The 27,034-nt window shown below is 56.1% G+C and overlaps 9 protein-coding genes across 9 annotated transcripts; 5 read left to right on the forward strand and 4 right to left on the reverse strand.

Moving 5' to 3' along the window:
* Positions 1-266: 266 nt before the first annotated feature.
* Positions 267-728, reverse strand: B0H64DRAFT_374656 (uncharacterized protein; the record flags this gene model as incomplete). The annotated part of the gene is made up of 3 exons (XM_062802355.1): positions 267-292; positions 365-490; positions 557-728. 3 exons carry the CDS (start codon positions 726-728, stop codon positions 267-269), a joined length of 324 nt encoding a protein of 107 aa, XP_062657296.1.
* An 800-nt stretch (positions 729-1,528) lies between these two features.
* On the reverse strand, positions 1,529-3,676 carry B0H64DRAFT_461984 (uncharacterized protein; the record flags this gene model as incomplete). Its single annotated transcript, XM_062807525.1, has 2 exons — positions 3,551-3,676; positions 1,529-3,466 (listed from the first exon to the last, which is right to left on the reverse strand). Coding segments are annotated over exons 1-2 (1,983 nt in total), but the record flags the coding sequence as incomplete, so codon positions are not given.
* Positions 3,677-4,533: 857 nt separating this feature from the next.
* Positions 4,534-5,584, forward strand: B0H64DRAFT_461988 (uncharacterized protein; the record flags this gene model as incomplete). The annotated part of the gene is made up of 1 exon (XM_062807526.1): positions 4,534-5,584. The coding sequence occupies exon 1, from the start codon at positions 4,739-4,741 to the stop codon at positions 5,582-5,584; it is 846 nt and encodes a 281-aa protein (XP_062657298.1). The 5' UTR covers positions 4,534-4,738.
* A 382-nt stretch (positions 5,585-5,966) lies between these two features.
* Positions 5,967-8,221, forward strand: B0H64DRAFT_398679 (uncharacterized protein). Its single transcript, XM_062803967.1, has one exon. The coding sequence runs from the start codon at positions 6,320-6,322 to the stop codon at positions 7,952-7,954; it is 1,635 nt and encodes a 544-aa protein (XP_062657299.1). The 5' UTR covers positions 5,967-6,319; the 3' UTR covers positions 7,955-8,221.
* Positions 8,222-9,014: 793 nt separating this feature from the next.
* B0H64DRAFT_172835 (uncharacterized protein) lies at positions 9,015-12,678 on the forward strand. The gene is made up of 4 exons (XM_062798790.1): positions 9,015-9,363; positions 9,429-10,139; positions 10,213-11,862; positions 11,921-12,678. The coding sequence occupies exons 1-4, from the start codon at positions 9,109-9,111 to the stop codon at positions 12,485-12,487; spliced, it is 3,183 nt and encodes a 1,060-aa protein (XP_062657300.1). The 5' UTR covers positions 9,015-9,108; the 3' UTR covers positions 12,488-12,678.
* Positions 12,679-12,753: 75 nt separating this feature from the next.
* Positions 12,754-15,419, reverse strand: B0H64DRAFT_325363 (glucose oxidase; the record flags this gene model as incomplete). Its single annotated transcript, XM_062800696.1, has 5 exons — positions 12,754-12,965; positions 13,037-13,074; positions 13,730-14,302; positions 14,390-14,990; positions 15,080-15,419. The coding sequence occupies 5 exons, from the start codon at positions 15,417-15,419 to the stop codon at positions 12,754-12,756; spliced, it is 1,764 nt and encodes a 587-aa protein (XP_062657301.1).
* Positions 15,420-16,623: 1,204 nt separating this feature from the next.
* On the reverse strand, positions 16,624-17,712 carry B0H64DRAFT_398689 (CVNH domain-containing protein). The gene is made up of 3 exons (XM_062803968.1): positions 17,042-17,712; positions 16,798-16,980; positions 16,624-16,742 (listed from the first exon to the last, which is right to left on the reverse strand). Exons 1-3 carry the CDS (start codon positions 17,448-17,450, stop codon positions 16,738-16,740), a joined length of 597 nt encoding a protein of 198 aa, XP_062657302.1. The 5' UTR covers positions 17,451-17,712; the 3' UTR covers positions 16,624-16,737.
* A 1,167-nt stretch (positions 17,713-18,879) lies between these two features.
* B0H64DRAFT_324843 (uncharacterized protein) lies at positions 18,880-20,535 on the forward strand (the record flags this gene model as incomplete). The annotated part of the gene is made up of 3 exons (XM_062800669.1): positions 18,880-18,964; positions 19,122-19,487; positions 19,562-20,535. The coding sequence occupies 3 exons, from the start codon at positions 18,880-18,882 to the stop codon at positions 20,533-20,535; spliced, it is 1,425 nt and encodes a 474-aa protein (XP_062657303.1).
* Positions 20,536-24,948: 4,413 nt separating this feature from the next.
* B0H64DRAFT_417938 (uncharacterized protein) lies at positions 24,949-26,913 on the forward strand (the record flags this gene model as incomplete). The annotated part of the gene is made up of 3 exons (XM_062805280.1): positions 24,949-25,178; positions 25,267-26,385; positions 26,466-26,913. The coding sequence occupies 3 exons, from the start codon at positions 24,949-24,951 to the stop codon at positions 26,911-26,913; spliced, it is 1,797 nt and encodes a 598-aa protein (XP_062657304.1).
* Positions 26,914-27,034: the final 121 nt, after the last annotated feature.

Raw genomic sequence — 27,034 nt, forward strand, 5'->3', positions numbered from 1 at the left:
GGTCACCATCAGCGCAGACCTGCATCACCTTCCCATTCAAACCAATAGGGAATCTGCTCAGTGTGTCTCCAAGGCGGTGATAACCATCCCCGAACATCACAAGGGATTTGATTCGGCTGTACAATCGGACTGGGATATCTTTTGCGGCAGCGTGCATGACCCCTGCTCCCTGGGAGTAGCCGACTAGGGAGAATGTTTGATTTGGGCAAGCAGCTGCCTGCGACCGAAGACGGTTCACGACATCCGAGGAACCCTGGATCGTCCCGCTAACGATCTCTGCGCTGGCAGGGTACTGCTCGAAAGGTTAGACGGTCAGAAAAGACAAAATCCCCGGCTGAGAACATCCAGCAATCCGCCGAGTTACTTGCCTGGACGGGGTACCCTCTGGCGCCGGGAAGCTTGAGGGTTGTGTTGCTGACGATAGGGTCGCCGACCACAACGCCAAACTTCCCACCGCCCGCGACATAGTTTGGCTCACTCGTTCCACGAGCTGGGTGGTCATGTTAGGCATTATTCCCTCGAGTCGAATGCAGGAGGGCGGATTATCTGCACTCACCCACAAGGATCTCAAAGTCTGAACAGCCCGCTGGAATGTGTTCTGGATGCATGGGGACCGGATCGCCCATAGTAACCCCGGTTTCTGGAAGCTCCGGACAGTTTTCGGGGTCTTGAGCAACCCCCAGGGTAAAAAGCATGAAGGGGATTACGATGAGCTTGGGAGACAACATGTTGGGTGCTGATGAGGGAAGTAAAACTCAGGTTAACAACTTGAAGTGCACTCTTGAACACTGGCGCGAGACCTCTGGGACCAGAATGAAGATGCGATATTGTGATGGGTCATTTATGTGTCTGTGGCGAGCAAACAAACGCAACATTACTCGGCATGGGGTCCAACCTCGGGGCCTCGGCTGTTGGGTTAGGCTTTGGAGTTTCACATATTTCCCCTTTGCGACGGTGATTCTACACCACTCGCAAGGTATGCTACTATAGGGAATGCCATTGGTACATGAGAAGCGGGGACGTTTTCACTAGGTTAAAACTGGACTGTGTGGCGGTTTAAGAAACCACCGGGATAGCCAAGTACCTCAACACACTTTGCGTACATGTACCTCGGCATCGTGCATTGAATCTCGGTACATATCAACTTAGACGATGCTGGCTGGTAGGCCCTACTCAGGCATTCACAAGCTGTCCATCCCCGCGCATCCTTCTCCAATCGCATCCGATCGCTCCCTCTACATTACGCTACGGCGATGTCGGGATAAAAGGCCAGAAAAGGTAATACATACATCCCAGGCGGGCCGAGCCCGCAACCAGTCGCAAAAATTACCGAATTGGTGCGACGCCCGAAGAACTGCGGCCGCGGTTCATTCCCAAACAAATTGTTGACATGCACCCCTCTCCGCGGGAAACGCCTCGGATGTCATGGTAGGAGCGTCCTGGGGAGAATCGAGGAAGTTAACTAGCATCCTCCTCCTCCACAGCCCCCCCCTCCGCAACCCCCACCTCCGCAACCCCCTCCGCTACTACCTCCTCCACCGCAACCACCACCACCACTACTCCCACCACCACCGCCGCAACCACCTCCACCACCGCCTCCGAAACCACCACTGCTGGCGTCACTCCCTCCAGGTCGACCCCATCCGTCACCCCCGCACCCTCCGTAATCACCTCGATGGTCCGGGCCGAACGCGTTCCCGCCGAATGAACCTCCTCTCAGAGACCCAGGTTTTGTATATCCCAATCCAGCTCCCCAACACTTCACTGGTGTGGCACGGCGCCATTTCCCCACCACTGGGGCCGCCATGATTTGAGCTTCGGACGGCACCACACACAACATGCCCCTTCCCAGCACGTCACCTCTCAGCTGATCCGCCCGGGCGACACACTCATTGACAACGGCTTTTTCAGCTATTGCCACCTGGTCTGCCAACTCCGCCTCTAGGACGGATCTCTCGGCTTGAACCTTCCGCCAGCGAACTTCTTGCGTATTCTTAGCTGCCACAGCTTCGGCTGCGATCTTCCGCTGCTCGCCCAGATCCCCCTCCCTCTCGGTCTTTTGATTTCCGGCCTCGAGAACCTCGGCATCCCTCCGTCTCAGCTCATCTCGACTCTTTTTGGAATAGTACTTGTACTTGAAGACCTTAACCCTTGGCCGCACACCGTCCCGCGCCCGCACGCACGCCCGAAATGTATGGGACAGGACATCAAGCTCACTCCTGATTGTCGCCTCCTTGCTTAGCTCGACCATGGCCACGTTTTTCGCGTTCTTCATATCGAGCAGCATGCCTGGTGTGTCATGCTCACTGTCAAACGCCGCGAGGCGCCGCTCTCTTTCCTTGCATTTAGCAGCGTAGAGGGCCGATTTCTCCTGCAGCAGAGCGGCAACCTCGGCAGGGCCACCCAGGAATAGCTCGTGGTATGTCAGCGCCCAGCGCCGTTTGGTATCGTCCAGGGCGCTGGACCGGCCAGGCGCGGCGATAGTGTCGTCATGGTTAACCGGACGGCCGACGTGGGCGCGGCAGTAGGCGTCGTAGGCAGCAGGCGATAGCTGATGGGTGTGCCAGATGAGGTCAATGTCGAGCGTCGGAACAAAAACGGCTTTCGGGTTGTCCTTGATCAACCCCAGGAACTTGAGGTAGCGGTCCTGGTAGGCCTGGAGTTGGACCGTTGAAACTGTGATGACCTCGGCCAGGATCCGCTCAATGAAGCCGAGCTGGCGCAGCGGTGCGTCCCAGAGCCCAAACACGTGCTGCCCAAACACGGCCTTGCAAAAACGTGCAAAATCCGAGTTGTAACCCCCAAGAGCTGACGAAAAGCTTGTCTTGCACGAGGGACAAGCTGGGCTGTGACGCTTGGCGAGGCGGTAGGCAGACCATTCGGCCATGGGGATAATCTGCCTCTTACCTCTCTGCGCGTTGGTGGCGCAGTGGACGGAGCCGCATTTGTAACCACGGAGGTCGAGCGCGCATGGGACTTTTGTCGAGATACGCGGAGCCCCGCCGTCGGCGGCAAACTCGAAAACTTGGTAGGGAATGCTGGGATACATGGCCTCCCATCGTCGCTGCGACGACTCGTCGTTACGTGGGTGTTTCCTCAGCCGAGCGAGAGGGAAGGAGATGCGAGCTTTCCACAGGCGCGGATACTCGACATCCATATCCTTCTTGAACCGCTGGGGCGAGAGCATGTGAATGTAGAACATGAGGGCGACATCCCAGGGCGGGAGTGGCCAGTCCTTCCCTCCCGCAGCCGGGCTGTGTTCCAGAATCCAGTTCTCGAGAAATCGGAGGTAAAATGAATACCGGACCTCGGCGTTCATCAAGAAGGCCTGGAGCCTCCATTGTTTGTTCGAGCTTTTGGTGGGCACTGAATCCGTGTGTGATGTGGGATACGTGGCAGCATAAGGCCCTGGCGATTTGACATGGTCAATCAAAGCACAAAATCTCTGGAGGATCCAAATGTGGTCCTAAGACGATGCCGGTGCAGGCCGGTTAGCATGATCTTGGAGCAAGGGAAAAAAGGACACCTCAGGCAGAGGCAGGCAACTCACAATGACATCCTCTGAGGAAAACTCTTTGGCCGGTGGGAATGCCATCGTGCACAAGATGAAAATATGTAAGACGCGAGAGACGAGTCTAAGTTTGGCGGAGGAGCTAAAGCAATAGAACTTTCAAGCTGCCTTCTCTTTGCGAATCCCACATGTACCTCGACTCCCGAGTCCCGTGCCGTCACGCTGCTTTTAACGTCGCTGCCCTACGATGTGGGTACAGCCCATCCTTTTACTGGGCGGAGCAAGCTAAACCTAGTGTGGCAGAGCCTTGTGACACTGCTGAAATGCATGACTCAATTTGGAGACCGGCGATGTGGCTATGCCCGGTGTCTAGGCGAGGCTAGGTGCGATAGTTAGGGCGACTAGGTAGGACGCGGAAGATCCAACATGGGTGCGGGCACCGAGGATCACGACTCTATGGCAGCAAGGCACCCATAGCAACCGGGCGTTGCGTGCAGCGGACCTCTCACCGGGCCAAGCGTACATGCTTACCCGATTCCAGAAGTCCCCAGGCTGCCGTCAAATACTTCACCTCATTGGAACTTCAAACAGGTAATTATGGAAGTACTCGAGATTAAAACCTTCACAGCAAAAACCTAAGCAGAGTAACACCCCATCAATGCTTCAACGATTTTGCTACTGACGTAAAAGGGAGACAATATCCAAGATACATCATGGTAAAATCAGGACCTATATTTCGGCCACCGCACGTTCTTGTAGGCCGCGGCAATGGCTGACATCGGGGCCATATTGTGCCGACTGCGGTGGCCTGTCGGCCATTTTGCACCGCTTATTTGGTACAGTCTGGCTACGCCCGAATGATCCTTCGGACCTATATGTAAGACAAATGGTTGCAGCTCCACTAACCTCAAACAAAGCCGATCGTTATGCCAAGTTCTATACTTTATCTATTGAGCTTACGCCCTTACAAGCTAGTTTCAGTTAGCTGACAGGACGGTAGAGGTGAAACCTTCCAAGACTAAAGCAGAGCTATAGGCAGCTTCGGCGCAATATTATGAATTGGTATATATCGACCGCACAATAACTTCAACTACATTCCGTTCTTTAACTCTCTGCCCTGCACTACTGTTACTACCACGACATCGATCAACTATTTTAGGCTATCAGTCACTTCCCGCCGTTATTTAACCCATCCCCAATAGGTACCCACCAACCTAGGTACTAGAAATGAACAACACCGGGAACCGAACGGGTGGCGGCGGCGGTGGTGCACGAAGGACGGCACCAAGTACAACAACGAACAGGACAGCAACGAATGGGTCAGCAACGAATGGGAGACCAACAACGGGAACGACAACATCGGGGACAGCAACAAGCACTTCGACCGGCTCTCGCGTCGTCGAGGCGGCCCGTAGAGCAGCCGGCCCTGCTGGTAACATTATCAGCGCGGGAGTCAGCGCAATTGTCGGCGAGGCAACAAACTTCGACAGCTCACCTGCGAAGTCCGTCGTCAAAAAGTTGGCTCAAACCCTTGGGGACACTCCCTACGCCATCGTGGGCACCTGTGCTCTCGGACTTCTAGATATCAAGCTGAAGCGCCCTGTCGAAAATGTGGAGGTGTTTGTCCCTACCGGCAAAACCAGCAAGACAGCCAAGGCATTGTGTGCTCCCGAGAATAACGGCTTCAAATCCTCCAACTCTTCGGGCAACCTCCGGGTGTGGCACGAGAACGATAGCGGTAGCAGGGTGTCCGTCATCTTTAGGGAGCCGACAAGGCTTCACCAGGCATACCCGGACGCAAATGGCTTTTTCATGGTTGGCAGAGTACGTGTCCTCAAGGCTTCACTGCTTCTCAACATCCGGTGTTACTCTTGGTCGCAGAACCGTTCGAATGGCAACAGGGACAAACAGGATCAGGACGCTGCAGACATCGACCACCTTCTGAAGTATATCGCTTTGCAGACCAAGGACGAGTTGCCTAATGCTACAGCTGAGTTCCTTCTCAAGTTTGCTGCCTCTAAGCCTCTTGTCCAGGCAGGTTTCCGTTATATTGGTGTTCCCCTGCCGATGTAAACAAAGGTGGAGGTTTCAATAGGATATAGCTCAAGTCTTAATCCAACAATTCGCGTTCCGGGCTGGTCCCGGTATTGATTTAATATATCATTCCAGCTCCCCAAACTTCCCAAGTGCTATCTTGAGCACGAATCCAGCGTCAACTTATTTCCCGGTTCATGTAGGGTACCTAGGTACCTACCCAGGTACCCGGTTAATATTGCCGATGAAGCAACGTACAGCCCATTCCATACGAGTCATACCCTCCATTCGTCCGCGTTGAGTCCCTTGGCGGACTTAGACACTAGAGGTTCCTCCTCGGATATAGTCCTCGGTGGCCGATTCGCTGCTCACTTTTAATCATTGTCCACATGCCCCAAAGTCGATGGGGATTCTGGTTTCCCATTAGGTACCTTCAAAGGGGTATTCCAACAACCCCTTTTACACAGACCTCGCACCAGCCCACGATTGTGGTTATCCTGGGCCAAGAAGATGATAGCACTCTTGACAGCAGTGTGCCACGCTGTTTATACCTTACTTAACCCCAACCCTATCCACTGGACCCTCTGACTCTCCTCTGGGTGGACAAACTTCAACGTCGGGCCTCCATCTCCTCCCAAGACGTGGGGCCAGCAACCCCGCACTCCTGTCCATGTTCTTGACCTCCCCGAAACCCGTAATATCCCCCTGGTTTAGTCTGTTCGCGCTCGGCACAAATTGCTCCCCTTGAGAAAACCCCCCATAACAACCGCACCAATGTCTTCCCACGTCCCCGAGGTGCTGATGAAAAAGGTAGACGATTATGTTGACTCGCTGGCGCCGCAAATCCAACCTCGCATCGCCCAAGAACTGGACGTTTTTCAACAGAAGACCATCGACAGCCTAGAGGGACAGGTAGTCGATGCCTTTCGTTCGCTTTTCAACAAGGACCAAGCTGCGACAGGTGGTCATGCAGGCAACTCGAGGGGCCTAAACGACCGAGTCCCAGATGCATACGGCGGCGAATCGTTACCCTTTGCCGACGAGATCGCCGACCTGACACGCAGTTTCACCAAGATTGCCGGTGGAGCGGGAGACGACCTACGCGACATTTTCGACCTCACCGAAAACCGAGAAGCTCCGCGCGAAACACGTTCCCGTGGGTCCGAACCGACCGATAACTTGAACGTCAAGGGTTTCCTCTCAGCCGCCGTCAACGCCGTTCAGGACCACCTTGAAGTCAACAAAGGCTCAGAACGGCAGAGTTTCCAGCTAGACGGACTGCTTGGCGTCCTCAGCAACACCGTGAAGGACGCCGCGCGCAACCCGGAAGAAAAAGCCCGCCTGATTAGCCCTGAGATCAAAGACAAAGTCGGCGCGAAGCTCCGAGAGCAACATACCCCTATCGCGGAGCAATTCACTCGGATTGCTCTCGATCATATCAAACGTTGGCTGCGTGGCAACACAAGTACACGGGATCTCGGTGACGGCGTCAAGGGAGAGATTGAAGACCAAGTGAAAGACCTTGTCAAGGGACTCGGAGGCCTATTTGGACACAAGAAGAATCCGAGCCAAGGAACTTCCAGGGGTCTCGAGGACCAAGATCGCGACGGTGGGGAAAAAGAGAGCGGTGGCGGTTTCTCCAAGGTCATCAGCGAGAAGCTCAGCACCGGGCTTGCGAGAGTGCACAGGGAAGTGCGCCTCGAGTTTCGAAAGCTGTTGGGCGGAATCGAGAAGCAGCTTTTCGAGTTGCTGCCCGACCAGTTCCAACGGCCCCTCGAAAAGATCCTCGGTGGCAATCCCTTTGATTCGCAGCTCGACCGCGATGCCGAGCCCCAAGCCAACCGTGGGTTTGGTGACGACATCAAGGCCAAGCTCGTGGACAAGATCCGAGGTCTCGTGCGAAAGGTGCAGGAGACCCTGCGCGAGAGCATCTTGGGTGTCGTGAACGGCGGACACCGCAAGTTCGAGCGTGAAAGCTGGGTCTTCGTGCAGAATATGGTGGAGCAAAAGGTTCAGAAATACCTACCCAAGGTCAAGATATCCGTCCCGGATGATATCGGCAACGAAGGAGTGAGCGTAGGAACACCGAGCTCCGGCATCCAGCTCGGAGGTGGCCACCAGGTTACACCTCACCACCCCCCTCCTCCCCATGGCGGCCACCCCCCTCCTCCCCATGGCGGCTACCCACCGCCTCCTCCTCCGTCTCACCACCAGGAATACAACTCTGCACCGCAGCAAGATTACCGACCTCAAAGTTACCAACCCCAGCAAGAATACCAACCAAGCCATTACCAACCGCACCCGCAACATCATCCTCAACCGCATCAAGCGGATCACCACGCTCAGGGTTACCAAGAGCCCCAGCCCCATCAGCAAAGCCAACAGTATGGCCAGAACCCCGCATATTGAACGCCGAGCCAGGTGAGCCAAGGCCATTGACGCAATGGTTCAACAACCTTGCACCGGAAGTGCACCGTCAGGGCGGGAAACCAGAGGACAGGCAATGTTGGCGCTCTTGGCAGTTGGCGCCACTGTCTCACGTTCGGTTCAATGCAATACAATACAACATTCCATGCCTACCTACCTTATCATTCACAATTGAAAAGTCGCCACCAGTTTTACTTGAACACCTACATTGTGTAGCGGTCATTCAATCCCAGCGTGTTTCTCCGGTTGTGGAGAGGAATCGCATCTCCAAACGCTTTCCAGTTCCAGGCGAACTTCGTGACCTCATGTCGAAACCCGAGCCGGGAACGCTTGAAGAGCCTTTGCGATATTGCCCTCGGCTTCACACACCACCCTCACAAAATACCAACACTTGCGGTGGGGTTGTTGTTATCCCCAAGATACCTAAGTACCTAGGTAGGGAGGTAGGTACCTACCTAGGTACCTGTAGCTTTGGAATCGTGGGCCCCCCCGAAGCTCGTTTGCTCCCGAGTTGTTTTGAAGCCCTGGCGAGTGCCAGTCCCGTTGAAAATAACTCGGTCCGTAGGTACCTTATTTATTTTCCATTGCATTTGCCACGCCAAAAAACCCTGATTCTCACAATAAACAACCAACGAATACAAGAGGATGGACACCCGCACATAGAGACCCGAGATATCCGCGAGCACGAAAAGATATGGTAGTCCGGCAAGGCCGCCTTCTCAGTGCCGGGGCCCCGCGCCAATGTGCCTAGGCGGCTCGGCGGGGAGAAGGAAGACGCGAGCACTGGCGAGCAGCAACGGGCTCCATCATCTCTCTCTCGGCGACCCACATGTCGTTGTTGAACTCCTCCCAATACGTAATTGGGTGCACCACCTGCGTCTTGGCTCCCTGTTCGGGATGTTCACCGAGCAGACTCGCCATCCGCCAAGACCTATGAAGCGCGGGCATCTCATCTGGCCCAACGGCAGCACGAAAAGCTTATAAAGTCAGGCATTGTTTTCAAGCATCGACACTCCTTCCTCGGCTCCTTTTCGAGACATGAACCCGATGGACCGCTATGGAAATCCCCTTGGGCTTGCGTCGACAAAATCCTTGACTCCAGCTCAGGCCTGACTTATAAGTTATTTATACCCACCATGGCGGCCTCGAACCACGCCCGGGCCGCCGAAGGTCATGTCTCGGGGCAGTCAAACGAGCCACTCTCTCTGCCTGCACACTGCTTATCATCAGCACGGGTTGGCCAGGAACTGAAGACCGAGATCAGACTAGGTCTAAGTTCCTCCGAGGCCGCTGCTCGCTTCGACAGATACGGTGCCAACGATCTCGGCAAGGAAAAAGGGGTTCAACCCCTTGAGATCCTTGCGGCCCAGGTTCTCAATGCCATGACCTTGGTAAAGTAGCTCCCTTTTCTCTCTAATGTCTTTCCCGAAATATACGTACTGACTCCACGTTCAAGATCCTCGTTCTGGCGCTTGCCGCGTGTTTCGGCATTCAGTCGTGGGTGGAGGGAGGCGTGCTGGCCGGCCTGATTCTCATCAACGTCGTTATTGGCTTCCTCCAAGATCTCCAGGCGGCGAGGACGATCGCTTCGCTCAAATCGCTAAACGCTGCCACGGCCCGGGTCGTCCGAGACGATGGACTCATCTCCACCATCGACGCAACCAAACTAGTGCCGGGTGATATCATCGAACTCAAGGTGGGCGACAGTATCCCGGCCGACGGGCGTCTTATCGAGGCTGTCAACCTCGAAGTCGACGAGGCCCTTCTCACAGGTGAGAGTCTCCCGGCTCGCAAGTATCCGGACGAAATCTTCGACGGAGACACCGGGCCCGGGGATCGCTTGAATGTTGTATTCTCCTCCAGCATCATTACCAAAGGCCGTGGGCGCGCCATCGTCTTTGCCACCGGGCCTTTGTCCGAGATAGGCGCCATTGCCGCTGCACTCGGCGATGAGGGAGGCAAAAAGCGCAAGCTTGTGCGTGATGAAAACGGCAACGCATCCATCGCATGCTACATGTCCTTTGCAGCTGGGAAGACGTGGGACTGGCTCGGGAAATTCCTTGGGTTGACAGTGGGAACGCCGCTGCAACGAAAGCTGTCCCAACTCTTCTACTACATCTTCGGGTTTGCCGTCGTCTGCGCCATCATTGTGCTCGCGGCGAACAAGGTAGGCTACAAGTAACGAGCGCGCGTGCGTGTTATCTCGAAAAAGAAACTTGGTTAACGTAGCACCACTTCAGTTCCGAGCTCGAAACGATGTCATCATCTACGCGGTCGCCACCGCACTCGGCACACTTCCTGTCACCTTGATCCTGGTGTTGACCATTACCATGGCAGCAGGGACTAAGGTGATGGTACAACGAAACGTTGTTGTCCGCAATATGCGGTCGCTCGAGGCCCTCGGGGGGGTGACCAACATCTGTTCGGACAAGACAGGCACTCTCACCCAAGGAAAGATGGTGGCACGGATGGCGTGGATCCCCGGTCTTGGGACATATGCAGTCGGTCCAAGCAATGACCCGTACGACCCCGAGGCCGGCACCGTGAGGTTCGTTCGGTCAGAACCACGCGAGATGCGCAACGAAGATAGCGCACCGCCAATCACACCCACAAACGAGACGCGCGCCTCCCTACACCAGTACTTAGACATTGCCTCTCTCGCTAACCTAGCTACCGTCAAGCGAGTTGAGAACGAGGGCTCAACGTTATGGCAAGCCAACGGCGACGCGACCGAGGTTGCCATGCAGGTGTTCGCGACGCGATTTGGGCGGCCTGGCCACGGAGCAGGTGCCTCGGAATCCTGGGCCCAGTTGGCCGAGTTCCCCTTTGACTCCTCGGTAAAGAAAATGTCCGTTCTCTGCCAGGACGCCATTACCGGACAAGTGCGCATCTTCACCAAGGGAGCCGTGGAGCGCGTACTCGCCACCTGCTCGTCCATCTCAATATCATCCGGCGGCGGCGACAACGACGGCGACAGCACCATGCAGCTGACATCCGAGATCCAAAATACCATCTTGCAAAATATGGAAGCGCTTGCCCGCCGCGGCCTTCGCGTACTAGCGCTGGCTAGCAACTCAACGGACGGCAAGATCCAGCCTGTCTCACCCGACGACGCCCGCCGAGGCCTCCTGAAGCGCGAAGATTATGAGACCGGCCTTACCTTCCGCGGTCTGATTGGCATCTACGACCCGCCCCGTCCCGAGTCCAGGCCGAGCGTCTTCAAATGCCACCAAGCAAGCATTGGCGTGCACATGCTGACAGGTGACCACCCCGAAACGGCGCGCGCCATTGCAATCGAGGTGGGCATCCTGCCTGCGAGGATGGACATGGTCAGAGCGGATCTCGCCGAGCAGATGGTCATGACTGCCCACGACTTCGACCGACTGACCGACGACGAGCTTGATGCCCTCGCCGAGCTCCCGCTCGTGGTGGCGCGATGCGCACCGAGCACCAAGGTCAGGATGATCGACGCCCTCCACCGTCGCGGCAAGTACGTTGCCATGACGGGAGACGGCGTGAACGATAGCCCCAGCCTAAAGCGAGCGGACGTGGGTATCGCCATGGGCCTGGGGGGCAGTGATGTGGCCAAGTCGGCGTCAGACATTGTCCTGAGTGACGACAACTTCGCCAGTATTCTCAACGCGGTCGAGGAGGGCCGACGCATCTTTGACAATGTGCAGAAGTTCATGCTCCATGTGCTATCCGCCAATGTCGCCTTCGTTACTACCCTGCTGGTTGGGCTGGCATACAAGGATGCCGGCGGAATATCCATCTTTCAGATTACCCCCATCGAGATCTTGTTCATGCTACTCGTTGCCGGTGCCTTCACCGAAACCGGCTTGGGTTTCGAATCCGCCAGCAAGCATATTCTGCTCAGGCCGCCGCAGAGTGTAAGTTTCGACAATTCTGGAGTTTCAGGGATCAACCGCTGACGGCAAGGGGTAATAGCTCAAGTATGGCGTTTTCACCCCCGAATTCCTGTCGGATATTGCGGCATACGGTATTATCATGGCCGTTTGCCTGCTGTCTTCATTCATAGTCGTCCTCTTCGGCTTCTACGACGGCGAGTTTGGGCGCGACTGTAACCTGGGGTACTCCCCCTCATGTCTCGGCGTCTTCAAAGCCCGATCGACCTGCTACACAGCGATGATGTGGATGTTTTTATTCTTCGCCTGGGAGCTCGTCGACAGCCGGCTATCGTTTTTCGATGGTGCCGTCCGCGATACCAAGGCCTGGGCCAACCGACTCTGGAATAACACGTTTCTGTTCTGGTCGGTGGTGGTCGGCTTCTTCGGCGTGTTCCCCACGCTGTATATCCCCGTGCTGAACCGGGACGTGTTTCTCCACGAGGGCATCGGTAAAGAATGGGGGATTGTGTTTGCCGTAACCATTCTGTTCTTTCTTGGAGCAGAGTCGTGGAAATGGGCTAAACGTGTCTATTTTAGGCGCAGAAAACGTCATGGAGAAGAAGGGGGCTGCCATGACCGAGGAGGATTTAGAAAAGAGAGCGTTTGAGAGGTTTTACGCTTCTGATACCGACATGTCTGTTGAGAAGTAGCGGCTGCCGTGTCTATTTGGGCTAGAAAGAAATTAGATATGCGGCGAGGAGCCGCGGGCTTGGTCTCGATTGAACCTCAGCTTGGGGCCGAGAAGCTCAGAATGACAGGCAACAGAAAGCTTTGACATGAAATATGGTTCCCATCTATGACGAACAGCAACTGCCTCATGCCTTTATCCCGTCCACTACCTTGGGGCTTTCACTCCAAGCTACCCCTGTCCCATCAATGCGTTGTCCTCTTGATAATATCGGACGCACGCTCTGCCAGGCCGTAAAGAGTTGCAGTTAAATGTCCACTGACTTGCATCGGAACCACAGAGGCATCCACAACCCTTACATTCGCGGTGCCATACACCCTCAGCTCCGGATCAACAACCCCGCCCAATGCCCGAGACATCATGGATGCGGTACCTGTTGGGTGCGAGTTCGCGATGACTGTAGCGATAAGACAGGATTAATACCGCGTAAGGAGGGTGGTCGGTGGAGGGAACAGGGCTGCCTCTTACCAGTATCGCGCAAGTGCGCCTGCCATTGCGCATCAAGGCTCGCCACAATTCAAACAATCCAAATCTGAAGGCGTAATTGAATTGATTGGGTTAATATTTGATTGCGCTTAATTAGATTTGATCTGTTTGACAGAAATCAATTAATTGCCCAGCCCCATATATAACCCTAACCCCCACACTCCCCCCGCGCCTTTGGCCTTCCTGACTTGCAGTCGCCAATCTATCAACTTGAACAAAACGCAAAACGCAGTCAAATTACACCGCCCAACGCCTCGATCTGGTGTTCAATGGTGGGTAGGGGGTGCGCGCCGCCGGGAACGCTTGCGCGGGCGGGGGGTTTCAAATCCCACAGGCGGCATACTGAACTGACTGACTGGCTGGGCCGCCTCTGGGCTCCGGGCGGGCTGGTTGGTTGGTTGGCGATGCGAATGTCCCTGCAAACGGGCGCTGTTGTGGTGGCGCCATCAGGGGTCTGGGTTACACAGGGCAGAGGTTGGTGGCTGTGGCGGGGGGCTGGGCTGGTTGTGGCTAGTTCAAATAATTCAAATATAATTGATCAATTTTGCCCTGATATTTGATTGACTGGGTGGCCGAATTGGTTTGTTTGGATTTGAATTTGAATAAACAAATCAAATATATTTGAATTGCGGCGAGCCTTGTTGCGCATTGGTCGCATTGTTCGGAAGTTCTAACCCCCCCGACACAACGGGCCCCATCACTGAACCTTTCGTCTTCATCGGTTCTGATAACCAAAACTTCTCGGCAAATCTCCCCGCAGCCATCATGGTGGAGAGGTCGAAGTCTGCGAGGAAGATGCGCGGGTCCACCAAGGGTTCGTTGATTCTGTCGGCGGATTCGAGATGCACACTACCGCGAGAAAACGGGAACAAGGCCCAATAGTTCGAAGCCAGGATGTTATCCGGGGCTATGACAAGAAGGATCTCGGCGGCCGTAACATTGTGCTTGAAAAGAAGGTCATGCTGGATCTTTAGCAACTTTTCAATGGCGCAAATGTCGAGACTCCGAACCCCTGATGCGTCCGCAGCGGCCCTTGCCCACCTAGGAATGCTCGCACGTGTTGCTGCCTCGACTGCAGCGAGATCGGCGCCAAACAATTCCGCCGCCGTCACATAGGAGTGATAGGCGCTCGGTGATGAGTCGTGGAGGTCACCCGAGAAAACCAGGAAGTGGCTTGGTTGCTCAATCAAATTCTCGCCGACTCCTGGAAGATCGACGAGGGGCTCGACGCCGAGAGACTTTAGGATCCTAGCCGTGACCGGAGAACTGTGAGCCAATGCCAGTGTACACTCTTACATCCACGTTCGGGTGTTGCTCAGATCCAAGATCACTCACCTTGGGTTTCCAATTCCTGACCCCTCAAGCACCAACGGGGTCCTCAGTGCTCCCGCGGATACAACAATCTCCTTTTTGGCGCGCAAGACGGTCGATTCTCCGTCATCCGTCACCACTTCTACCCCGTCAGCCACAAGGAGCCCCGCTTCAGACTTCCCCGCAGCCCATGTTATACGCTTGACAGTTCCCTTGAGAACTTTGAGGTTTGGCCGGTTCTCAGCTGGATGCAGGTACGCACGTGCGGCGTCCCACCTCACGTTCGATTTCGTGTCCAGGGTCTGCGGCCCCATGCCGTAGCCTCGGACGCTCCCGCTGTTGAGGTCTGGGTTGTGAGCGACCGACAGTCCTGCCCATGTATCCCTGACTACGGGGGCAAACGAGCCGTTCTCAAGAGCGGGTATGTATCCAACGTGGAGTGGGCCGTGAAATCCATGGTATCGGGACTCGAAGGTGGCGCCGGCCGCTAACTGGGAATCGGTTGGAACGGTATACTTCTCCGACTTTTTGAAGTAGTGGAAGATCGAGTTCCAATTCCACCCCGGGTTTCCAAGCTGCTCCCAAGCGTCAAACTCGGCAACGTTGCCGCGGATATATGTCATGCCTGAGGGGATCGTGTTAGTGCTCCTTTTGAAGTCCGCGTCGCCACCACCGGCCCAATGATAACATTTGTTGCACCCGCAACTGACTCACCATTGATCGCGCTGGTTCCGCCCCAAGCCTTGCCCGCATGTAGATCAAACGCTCTGTTGCCAGCCCCGGACTGCTTCACGGTCGAATAAAGCCAGTCGACGGGGGTGTTGAGTCCTGCCCCAAATAGTGTCGTCGTAACATTGGCATTGTTTCTTTCATCATTTCCGGGCTCAATAACTGCCACCGTTACCGAGGATTGCTCGGAGAGCCGATTCGCCACAACGAGTCCGCTCGTCCCTGCTCCGATAACGATATAGTCAAATGATTCCACCGCAGTCCTTGATGCCCCGACACTGCAGGTTAGGGCTAGGAGGGCGCCGACACGGCTGATGGCAATCATGATATAGTTCGTCGCGTCACTTGCTGGCGGAAGAGCTGAACGAGATTCAATTTGCCCCCCAGGGGGATGGAACCCCTTTATGTGCGCCCTATCTGCGGTGCTTTGTCTGGGTGTCCTCATTCGCAAACCCGCTAGACCGTAGGGAGTATACATGGCAGCGGGATCAATCCTACCGCATACGGGTGCCCTGCAAGCGACCAGGGACACGGTCCTGCCGCGGCGTCGTCCCGGACTCCCGGTAGTTAAAAGTGTCCGTATTTCGTGTTCCGATCCATATCCGTAGAAACCACCGAAATGGCGCCGCTACGCCGCGCTTCGGCAGCAAACGGGGTCAACGAGGAAGGCAATTTCGAAGTCAATCCGTCCGGGACCCAGAGGTTCCCATGGTGTGGACGGCCGCTGGCCACATCGGTTAGCATTGTTGTGGCTCTTTGTGTTCGGTCAGGACTTCGGCTGAGAGCTGCCCGACCGGCTCGCTCGTAAAACCACAACTGAAAATGGTTTTGTACGCCAATTACCGGTGCCAATTGTAGGCTCTCGCGTTTTGGGGCACTTCGCTGTGACTCGTGAGAAGAGGAGCGCGATCCTTCATGGTTGGTTCCAGCCCAACCAAGGTCCCGCGCCTTCGATCTTTAGCCGGAATGGAGGTACTCAGCGGTGATTGGGTATTATCTCGAAGACGCGGTCTTGCAATGTACCAAGCTACTTTTCCCATGCGATGCGGTTTGAAAGGTGGCCTGGTTAGACTATCTAGGTAACGAATCCAATGTGCAAAAACAAAGAACAAAGTGATTCACTGTTGGAGTGGTAAGTTGGTACCTACCTAGGTACCAATCCTTACGAAAGAAACACTAACGACTACCTGGTAGCTCAGTTTCCATCAATGTCGAGGCGTTGGCTCGACTGCTTTTTACCCCAGGTCCTTCTGTTTGGTCAAGTATTGCTAACTAGGTACCTGGGTAGGTAACTTCTGTAATGGGATTCGTCGACAACGAAGGGCCATAGAACCCTCTTGTCCAGACCCTTGCGTCTTGACCCCTAATTATCATCTCCAACGTATTATTAAACGGGAAAATAAAGAATGGCTCAGCTTCATAAGGCAACAACAGTATAATGTTTGAAAGAAAAACACTCTTCCATTTACCTTGTACGAACGCTTATACCGGCAAGATTTAAATCAAGCATCACGGTCACGTCACGAGAGTACATAGGATCGTTATATTTTGGTTACAGTTCTTGGTCGCTATAGTATTGCATTGGCTGACTGTCTGCTGTGTTGCCTGACCCGGCTTTGTGTATGCCTTGGTCGAGATTAAGCCTATTCTGAGAAGGAATTAGTACGGCTATACTATCTGGACCACCTAGGTTCTCCACTTACGGAACTCGAAGTGACCATCCACGTTATGGATGCGCTCGCCAAGGTTGAGATCCGCATCTATGCTTTCGCCCTCCATATTGGCCAGAGTAGCTCGGAGGATAGGGACCGCGTCGTCACCCTCGAGTTCGAAACTAATGCCATCGGAGCTCTCGGCAAAGTTCACTCCACCCCACTCGAAGGAACCTTTAAACATGTTATTAGTGTGTGGTTTCCCAAGAAGAAGACCACAGTCCGGTCGATATACCGTCATTGTTTCCGACACAATCGTTGAGGTCGAGCTCGGCATCGACCATTTCACCCTCTTCGTTTCGGAGACGGGCCCGAAGCATGTGGCCATCGTCGACACGGGTATCCTCAGCTGAAAGGTGGAAAGACATGTTCAGGGTGTTGAAAATGGAGAGTGCAATGCGAAGAAAGAGCTTTCGGTTAGGAGGGCAGATGTCGGAGAGCGAGCGAGGGCTCGTGTTTGGGGGATAGCTGAGACTATTTAAGGTGTCGATTCCAACAGAGTTCCGGCTCCCAGTGGCCCTGTCATTCCACATCGCAAGACTGATATTGTGCCGCATAACCGAGACGGGACGAATCAGGTGGGTGTGGTAAGAACTCCACCCAGCTCTGCTGCGGCCAGCGCATGTATCGAGGTGCGTTGGCATGGGCGAGAGGGGCCGATGTGGAGTTTGGCCCGGGACGAGTTGTGTCCAAGCGGAGGGGTAGGCGGGGAAAGTTACACCTTCTTTGTTGTGTTTGGATGACAAGAAGCCAAGAGAGTATGAGCGGCCGCGCGGTGAGGCTTGTGCAAGTCCAACGGCGCTTAAACCCGGCTGGGCGCCGCGCCTTGGAGATAAACCCACAGGTTGCGTGACGGGTTGAAGGGCCTCCAACAATGTAGTGGGGGTCGTCGTCGTCCAATCCCTTATGTCTGCCAAGGCAAGGTTCAGGTTGCAGATGACCTGATATCTGCAACCTGTTGCAATCTGGCCACCTCGGCTGCCCTCCATCCCAAACCCATCACCCGAGGGAGCCGGCTGGTACCCAAGTACGACAGGAGAAGTCGCGCGGGGTACAACCGGTTGTGTGCTCCTCCTATACCTGTAATAATATCTGGGATGTCTTGTAATACATTCTGTTTTGCTGCCGGTTGGTGTTGGGACACGGCATTATGATCTCCAGGAAGAATCTCCAATTCAACGCTCAGGCTGCACGAGGGCATTGCTAAGCACGTTTGAGATCTGCAGGTTACCTACCACTTACAACCCGGGGCCTTTGAGTTCTCTCATACTCGTAATCATGAAACGGGCTCTGCTTGATCTGAACTGCGGATGACTTCAACGTAGCAGTACCTTGATGTCCTATAGGGGTAGGCTATATGTATATGAAATTGCTCGTTTACCTCCCAGACAGGTATGTACCTACCTCCCTACCTAGTTAAGGGTAAGGTACCTAGTTTTAGGCCCGGACCCCATAGGCGGTTGGCGCCTGGCTTTTAATTTGTACCGGTGGCAGAGGCGAAGGAAGCATTGAAGAGATGTTTTTGACATTCCAAAATCATCTCACCTGGTAGGTCGTACATCAGAAATCCCGGTATCGAGAGACACGAATGGGCGCAGGACGATAGGGAAGCTACCTGTCTGTAGGTACTTTACTTGGCGCGTATGTGATATTATGTAGATAGGAGGAGGCAGAGGCGTGAAACGTCCATACCTAGGTATGTGCCTCACCCGAGGAAGGTACTTATATAGGTGTGAGTATGTGACTCAATCCAACATGACGGCACATTTCATCAATTTGGACAACTCAAAGGTCACATGAGCACTCCGAGTTTATATCCGATTTTTGGCGGGACCTGGCCGCTCCGGGTTTAGCGTGTGGAAGCTCCACTAAAACCCAGCGAGGGCGTGACAGGTTGCCGCTCAGGTGGGCCATTAACGCGTCCAAACACCAATCTGGAACATTGCGATGCCAACGGCCGAAACTACCTAACACGCCCACAGCCCGCCGCCCGCCGCCTGACAACGATACCAACACGGGATCTGGAAGTTGACCATCGATTGACTGTTTTCGGTTGGTGCGCTGGCCATCGTCATGGCCACACCGCTTGACGTCCAAACGCTGCGCCTTGTTTTCGAGTCTCGGCCGGATATTCTAGCCAACATCCAGAGGACTGCCGGTACGCGCTTTTCTTCTCGCGCCCCCTTGACCACGAGTGGCTCAGTGGCCCAATGCGTCCAACGAGACTGAGAAGCGACGAGTGTTTAATTAATTAGGAGATACGGATGTTGAGATTGACGACAGTTTGCTAACGATCGGCTTCTTTTTTTGGTCAGATACGCCCGCGCGTACCACGTTATTCAACGACATTGCTAGTTTCGTGTACGAACGGCTCGGCTCGGGCGACTCCCAAGACGGACCCGCTTCGAAGAGGAGGCGGATCGATACCACGCAATTACCAACGCACCCGCAACCGAATGGCCAGGTACACGAGAGGGGGCTGCCGGCCGCCTCGCAGACGGTTGGGTTGAATGCCGATGCCGCTGTTGCCGACCCTGTGTTGCTCGAAGTCAAAGACATCTCGGTTACAGCACCCCATCGTAAGAAGTACGACATTTGCTTCACGAAACAGTTTTTGTATGCTCGTGCCTCGGGGACGTCGGTCCCGGCCCAGGGGGTGGTGTATCTGTGGAAGGACATCGGTACGCCTTTGCCGGGCTTGCCCGTTTCCCGGCCACTCACGAATTGTTGAATTGACTCCAGTCGGTCCTTGCAGAACACGCGTTTTACCTGCCAGTGCCCGACAAAGCCCAAGCACAGTACAACTACGTCCTTCTCCCGCGCGATAGCTACCTACCGACTGCGAAGCAGGCCAGCACCAACCCGGCCGGTAGACACCAACCGCTGGAGCCGCTTGTCTTCACGATCCCCGCCACGGCTCCAAAACCCGGGGGCGTTGCGGGCCCCTCATCCGCCGCGGCCGAGGCGGTTTCGGACACGTACAGCAGTCTGTTCCACTGGGCCTTGACGACCTCGATGCGTTCGGCTGGCAATCACTCCTGCCAGCTCGTTGCCTCGGACCCCAAACTGTTCCACAGTGTGGCGCGGCAGCCCCATCGGCCGAACGAAAAGGCGGTGCATGTGAAAGCTTTCCGTGGCAGCAAGGACGGCTTCCTTTTCTTCCTCGCCACCGGCATCTTGTGGGGTTTCAAAAAGCCCATCATGTTTCTGCCATTGGACCGCATTGTGGCCGTTAGCTACACCAACGTCCTCCGAACGACCTTCAACATCGTAGTTGAGCTCGACACCGACGTCTCGGGCGATGCCGATGTCGTGATTGAGAAGGAGATCGAGTTCGGGATGATTGACCAGGAGGATTATGGTGGAATCGATGAGACGTACGTCCGACGTCACGGCCTTGCCGACCGCAGCATGGCGGAGCAACGCAAGGCGAAAAGGGAGTTGGCCGAGAACAACAAAAAGCCCGTTGCCGGCGATGAGGTCGCCGCCGAAGAAGGCGACGCGGATGGCTTAACGGCGCTGGAACGTGCCCAGCGCGAGGCCGAGCAGCAGCTACAGGACGAGGAGGACGAACTAGAAGAGGATTATGACCCGGGAAGCGAAGACGATAGCGAAGGCGAAGGTGGTTCAAGTGGAGATGACGACGATGATGACGACGACGAAGCCCAGGCCGACTACGACGAAGACGAAGAGGAAGAGGATGACGAGGCAGAGGGCTTGGGGAACTAGGTAGCCAGATATACCGGCTATCTCGTCCCAAGGGTGCCCAGTCCTTGTAATTATTATATCAACTAATGTGACCAAAGTGGGGTGCTGCCTCCTAGCCACATATCTTCGGCTGGCCGTTAGAGGCAAACGTTGTCTGCGTGCGACATCCACACAAGCGCTCTTTTGTGTTGTTGGCGGAGAGACCGACGGCGCGGTGGGATCCGGGCCGCGACCCGTAGCAACTAGCACGATGACCTGCAAGAGCCCGAGAAGCCGGGTCGGCAGTGCTCAAGAATCAGGAGATGGTTGTTACTTTCGGGACTGGGCCCAGTTCCATTTCACATCGACGACCAAACGATGTACCCTGAACGGAGAGTCGCCTCCATCCGGCGCCTGCATTCGGTACTTTTTAGCGTCTCGGTGGCATTGGCTCACTGGATCCATTGCGGCCTCCGTTTCCCAAGGATGCAATTCTTCGACAACGGCAAGGTCCGAAGTAGGGCTCGAGCGAAGTGCTGATCCAACTTGCCCACACATGGGTGTATCCAATCTGCTCGAACGCTGACGAAGACTTCGGTGGTGGGAGAAGATCGCCCTCATTCAAACGTGCAGGCTGCGTCTGGTAAAGATCACCTTTTTCGTGCCAGCCAGACTATCGACACTTTGTCAAACTGTTCCCCGCGCTCTGTACCTACTCCGGCTCCCCGGCACTCGATGCTAAAGAGGGGAGAATGTAGTATGAACGTGGGATTATGAGATTCGGGCAAGGCATGTTGATAACAAGTATGTCGGTACATGGCACGACGGAGGAATTGGAAAATGTTCAGCGTGGGGTGCTTCCGGTCCCCACTGACGATGCGACCCCATTAAATTCGCTCCGAGGGCCGTCCATCTATTTGCCTGCAATGCGAGTCACAGAGCTGAACGGCGGCGACAAGGCGACAGATTTCCGTCGCATGGCCTTTAGGTTCTGCTGAACAACCTAGGTAGTAATCGAAGTGAGTTGGACGGCAAAAGTCGTTCCTCGATTCGCAAGGCAGCGCCTGCCCCTTCAACCGACTGTCGAAAGTCAACACCGTTCTTCCTGGGAGGCACCGGATCGCTCACCGCTAATTGGACTGGGTTCCTCATTTACCCCGCAGCCACCTTCATTGCGGGGAAACAATGGGCAGCCTTGAACTCGTTCACACCCAGAGCGCAACAATGCTCCCGAAATCACGAAATCCCTGAACTTGGTCCCGTTTCTCCCGTCTGGATTGGAATCACGCGTGCCTTGAAAATGGTCTTTTCACAACAACTACACAGTAGAAAAAAAGAGACAACCATGACCGATCTTCCAAGAAGAAAAAAACAAACGTCATCACGGAGACCAGGCGGCCGGGACCCACTAGACGGCAGCTCACATTTCTGCCAATCACCATGATGTACGTATCCGGACGGGCTCTGTATTCTGCAATTGGCAAGGAGTCTTGGCCGCCCCTACCGTAGGGCTGAGATTCCTCCACCGTAACAAGCCGAAGTTCGCATCCGTGGCCGTGCGGTGTCAGAATCCGTAACTAAAACGTTGGAGCCGTCTCATCTGCTCCCGAGTATTCGAGGGCCTGGGCGGCTAACTTGAGCAGTCAAAGGCGTTATCTCACCGGGTAGCTCATCCGCAACTGGGTCGCACCTCGAGAGTCGAGCTTGGAGGGGGAGCGGGCGATTGTTCGAACCTCGCAGGACCAAGTTCGCTTTCTGAAGTCTCACGCGCCGCCCGCCCACGGATTTGGAGGCTGACATGAATGAAAGCCACGTTTTGGTTGGCCCCCAAATCTCGTCACCGGGGTCAACGGCGCGGGTGAGGAGCGGGACGGATGTCCCCTGGTTGGGGAGAACAACGACCCATCCGGCTGACGCATGGCCTTCGTGCATGCGTTTGCAATTAATGTCGCCCACTCTGGCAAGCCGAACCGGCGAAAGAAGGGAAACACGGCTCACTTGATCGCCACGCACCAGTTGATCGTCAACCAGGAGAGGATGCATCCGCACACACCTTCGCTTGAGTGAAACAAAACATGAACGAAACAGGCCAACCTGTCCGCAGCGTCGTCGTCTCTGTCTCGGAACCGCCATTTGCCGCTAGCAGCGCCGATTGCCACCTGCCAGATCATCGCTCACCCGACCGCCTCCCTGTTCAGAGGACGGCGTCGCGATGGTTGGATGGGGATCACTTGGTGGTGAGGAGAGTGAAACCCAGCCACCAGAACCACTCTGGCCTCGGATGTAGGCAGGCAGGTAACTGTGGACATTGTACCGACTCTGTGTGTAAAACACCCGGGCCTACCTGGGTAACCTCGACGTCCAACCGTCACCTAGCGGGGTGGGGGGGCAGAACCGAACAAGTCCGAGAAAGATGAGGTTCCGCGCCCGCTGCAACCCCTGATGGCAAGGAGGGCTTCGTCATTCGCATGATTGTGGAGGACAGAAGCCAACAATGGACCGAGGTAGCGCGCAAAAGCGAAAGACGTCGGTCATGGTCCCCGTGTCCCTCTCCCTGAGACAAGGGTTTCCCCACAGGCGGTGACCCCTTTTCTGCCCAGCAAGGCAAAAAGGGAGACCCCACCACTCACTGTCCATGAGGGACGGGATGGACACCGACACCTCTCACCTCCTTCCGTTGCCTCCACTGCCCTGCCCTGGCATTGCAGCAGATTGACAACAAAGTTCGGACCCTTGCACTCGAGGATGTCCCGGAGATTGATGGAAGCAGGCGGTTAGGTAGCGAGCAGAGAGGAAGCGTGAAGCGCGCTCCCTCCCCGCCAAACAACGCCTTGTGGAGCTGCTCGTGCGGGTCCTCCACGAGAGGACACAATCCCGCCTTGGCCAAAGTCGCGCAGCGGCGGGCAGGGACATGGGTTTGTTGATCGCAGACGGGCAGCAGCCCTGCAGATTCACTATCCCTGCCGTTTTCACAAAAGGGCTGAGAGGCAACGGGCTGGGTGGGGTGGGTCGGGCTTAACTAAACCGTTCTGGATGACGCGACCTTTTCGGTGCGATGCCATGCGTGCTGCGAGCCAATGGTGCCGAGGATGGGGCATCTGCAACTTGCTCCTTCCAATCCCCGTGCTTTGCAGGCAGCCTGGCAGCGCAGGGCACCTGGGCAATATTCCGCCGCAACTGCAACTCGCAGAACGGGGCCGCCCTCGCTTTCGTACCCTCGTTCCGCTTTCGCGCTCTTCCAGGTTCCGTGTGTTCCGTCCTTCCATGTTTTCTGTGCGTCCCGTCCCCTCTGCCCGCCACATCCCGCGCAGACACCCAGCCCTACGACCCTGCGTATCGAAGGGACGAATCATTGATACATGACGGTTGATACACGGGCAGTAGATTAATGGCACGGAACAGCGCACCCTAACATGCCCGCCAAACACCTCCCGGTACTTTCAGGTTCCGTGCAAGTGCCACGCCAAATTGGGGCCGCCCGCTCTCTTCCAGGTTTCCAGGTTCTCGAGCAGCGACCGGCTGCTGATTACTGCAGCTGACACCTACCAAGGACGGGGGGCCGCACATTTGGCCCATTGCCGGCGGCCCCACTCCAAACCTGCTGGGCTGAACCCACCGGCGACACGCCCTGAGTCCCTGACGCCCTGTTGAGAAACCTCCACTCTTTTGGCAGGCATCTCCCGGCATGGAATGACCCCCAGCCCACAAACAATTTCCCCACCACCTCTGGCCCTTCGTCCCAATGGTCTGGGAGGCAGCACTGTCGCAGTAGGCGGACCGCCGTCTGCTTTTATTTTTTGGCATTTTCCGCCTCACACGAAACGAGCTACCTAATTTGTTGATTAACCAACCGCCGCCCTCCGCATTCTTGTCACCTTTCTGCTCTCATTCGTCTTGATCCATGCACGCGGGGTGTTCCAGTTTCTTGTGCGCTGCTGGATCGAGCTGCGGCCGCGACCAATCCCACATCGAGAGCACGGCAAGACCGGCTTTTTTCGGACGCCTGAGCAGCTGAGGCTTCGAGAATTGCGATTCTCGACAGCCGCCAGTTGCAGGGCCCGGCCTTCGTGTCCACTGTGTCAGACAGACTGTCGCCTCGGCTCAGCCAAGGACCTCGTCGGAAGCAGCGGCGGTGGCAAGGCGGAGGTCGCCTTGGACTTCAGCTCGCCCAGTCTCTCTCCCCTTCCAACTGAGTCTCTCAGCGCACTTTGACATTGCCCTCGTCTCCGTACGCCCGCTCTCTCCCTTGCCACGACGTGCAACCCCAGCGTCATGGCCGCCATCCCCATCCAGGCGCCCTCTAGGGGGTACGGGGGAAGAGACATGAGCACCAGTCCCGGCCCTCTCCCGTCCATATCAACTGGTCGCGGCGAAACCCTCTCGAGACCATTTGGACCTCCAGGCCGTGCGGTCCCCTTCGCAGACAATCTCTCGCCCTCGGCTGCCTCGAACCCTATGGCGATACGCGGCACTGATTATATCGACGCGCCTCCGCCCCTGCCCCCACCACGACTCGTCCCCATCAGCGGGCCCGTCGACCCGAAGCTGCAATTCAAGGAGAGCATGCGCAGGGACGAGTATGGGAGCCCCGGCGCCGACTCGTTTGGGCATAGCTTCAAGCGAAGGGATCTGTCGTTTCGGAGTGACATTTCCGACGACGGATATCACAGTTTTGAAAGCTTCAGGTTTGTGCTGGCCGCCCGCCACCTCTGCGGCCCTTTGCAGCGTACACGCCCAGGTGAGCTGACCGCGCTGTTCGCCGCCTTGTCCTAGGTCTTCGGGCTTCCCCTCGCCTTTCGGTCACCACACAATGAAGAGCTTCCGCCCAGACGGCCAATCCATCGACCACTCGATGCTCGACAAGCTCAACCGTCCCGGACGGCGGCCCGGCCTCAGCGCGTCCGTCAACGACGTGCCGGGCCCTCGCCCCCACCACGCGCAGTTGACGACTCTCTCGCTCCCGCACCGAACCCGGCAGCCATATCTCGACTCGAGCTTTACCAAGTCGCCCGGGCCCATGTCAGCCACGTCCCCGATCGCCGCGCCGTTTGGCCATCACGGGCGAGGTTCCGTAGACCACCGTTCACCCTTGGGAACTGACGGCAGCGACTACGATCGGTCGCCCCTTCCGCGCCCCCGCAGGATGCACGGGAACCTGGCGGCAGACGACGGCACGCACCCGGGCTATGGGGGCTACGAGATCCGGGAAGACGACGCCGATTTCCCTATGGAGGAAACGACCCGTATGCGGAGCCTTGCGATTGAAGACCAATGGCGGGAGAGGGATTGGGATAGGGATCGGGACAGAGAGAGGGAAAGAGAGAGGGAACGCGATTGCTACCAGCCGGGCCAGAAGCGGAGGGCTTCGTCGCCACCGAGTGATGACGCCGCGGTAGCAAATGACCTGCTGAGGAGAAGGGACGGCGGCCTGATGACCAGGGGCTCGCCTACGCCGAGGCTTCTGGCGATACCTCAGAACTCGCTATCAAGCGTGTCGTCGGCAAGTCGAAGCGGGAGCTTCGCGAGCAACCTCACCGCTAGCAGCGTCACAAGTATGGGCTCGTTTGGACGACGCTCGCCCAACGCCCTGTCCCCGGGCGGCTTGTCCCCAACCGATCCTATGTCCTGCAGCAGCCCATATCCACCGCCGACAAGTCTGTCTGCTTCTCCCCGCCCCTCAATTGGACGATCCGTCGGGGCACTTTCCCCGCACCACCGAACACCGAGCGAACAACCATTGCCCGCACAGGCCACGCGCACCGTCACTTCACCACGAAAGATCGCCGACGTTCCAAAGAGCCACAGCAGCTTGGCCGCCAAGCTCAAGGGTCCCTATATGTGCGAATGTTGCCCGAAAAAACCAAAGAAGTTCGAGACCGATGAGGAATTAAGGTATGATATTTGATCCTTGTGCTCCTGCCTAGCAATTTTCCCCGAGTCTTGCTCTGACTAGTCACCGCCGCCGCCATCAGAGCGCATGAGGCCGAAAAACAGTACGGATGCGCGTTTTGCGGCAATCGCTTCAAGAATAAGAACGAAGCCGAGAGGCATCAAAACTCTCTCCATGTCCGGCGGCACAGCTGGTCATGTTCGGCCCTGACCGCGTACGAGCGGGCATTTCACGACAGCACAACAAAGCCCGGCGCGGCCGACGTTTGTGGGTACTGCGGCGAGGAGTTCCCCAGGAGCGGGAAGAACCAAGGCGGATGCAGCGTGAGCGACCCGGACTGGGAGGACCGCGTGCGCCATCTCCAAGACGTGCACAAATTCCGCGAGTGCAACTCCAGCAAGAAGTTCTACCGGGCCGATCACTTCCGCCAACACCTTAAGCACAGCCATGCCGGCACCAGCGGCAAGTGGACCAACATGCTCGAGAACGCCTGCATGATGGAGGAGGAGCCGCCCGTTCCCACGAGATGAAGGCCTTCTCCCCGTGGCGGATGAGATGAGGGAGGTTCAGGGGCCGTGATCACGTGGGATGCTATCGGGGCTGAAAACTCCCCTCTGAGGGGCGAATACTCGTCTGAATTTCGGACTAAAA

The sequence above is a fragment of the Chaetomium fimeti genome, assembly GCF_033439085.1.
Source record: "Chaetomium fimeti strain CBS 168.71 chromosome Unknown B0H64scaffold_5, whole genome shotgun sequence".
Lineage (NCBI taxonomy): Eukaryota > Fungi > Ascomycota > Sordariomycetes > Sordariales > Chaetomiaceae > Chaetomium > Chaetomium fimeti.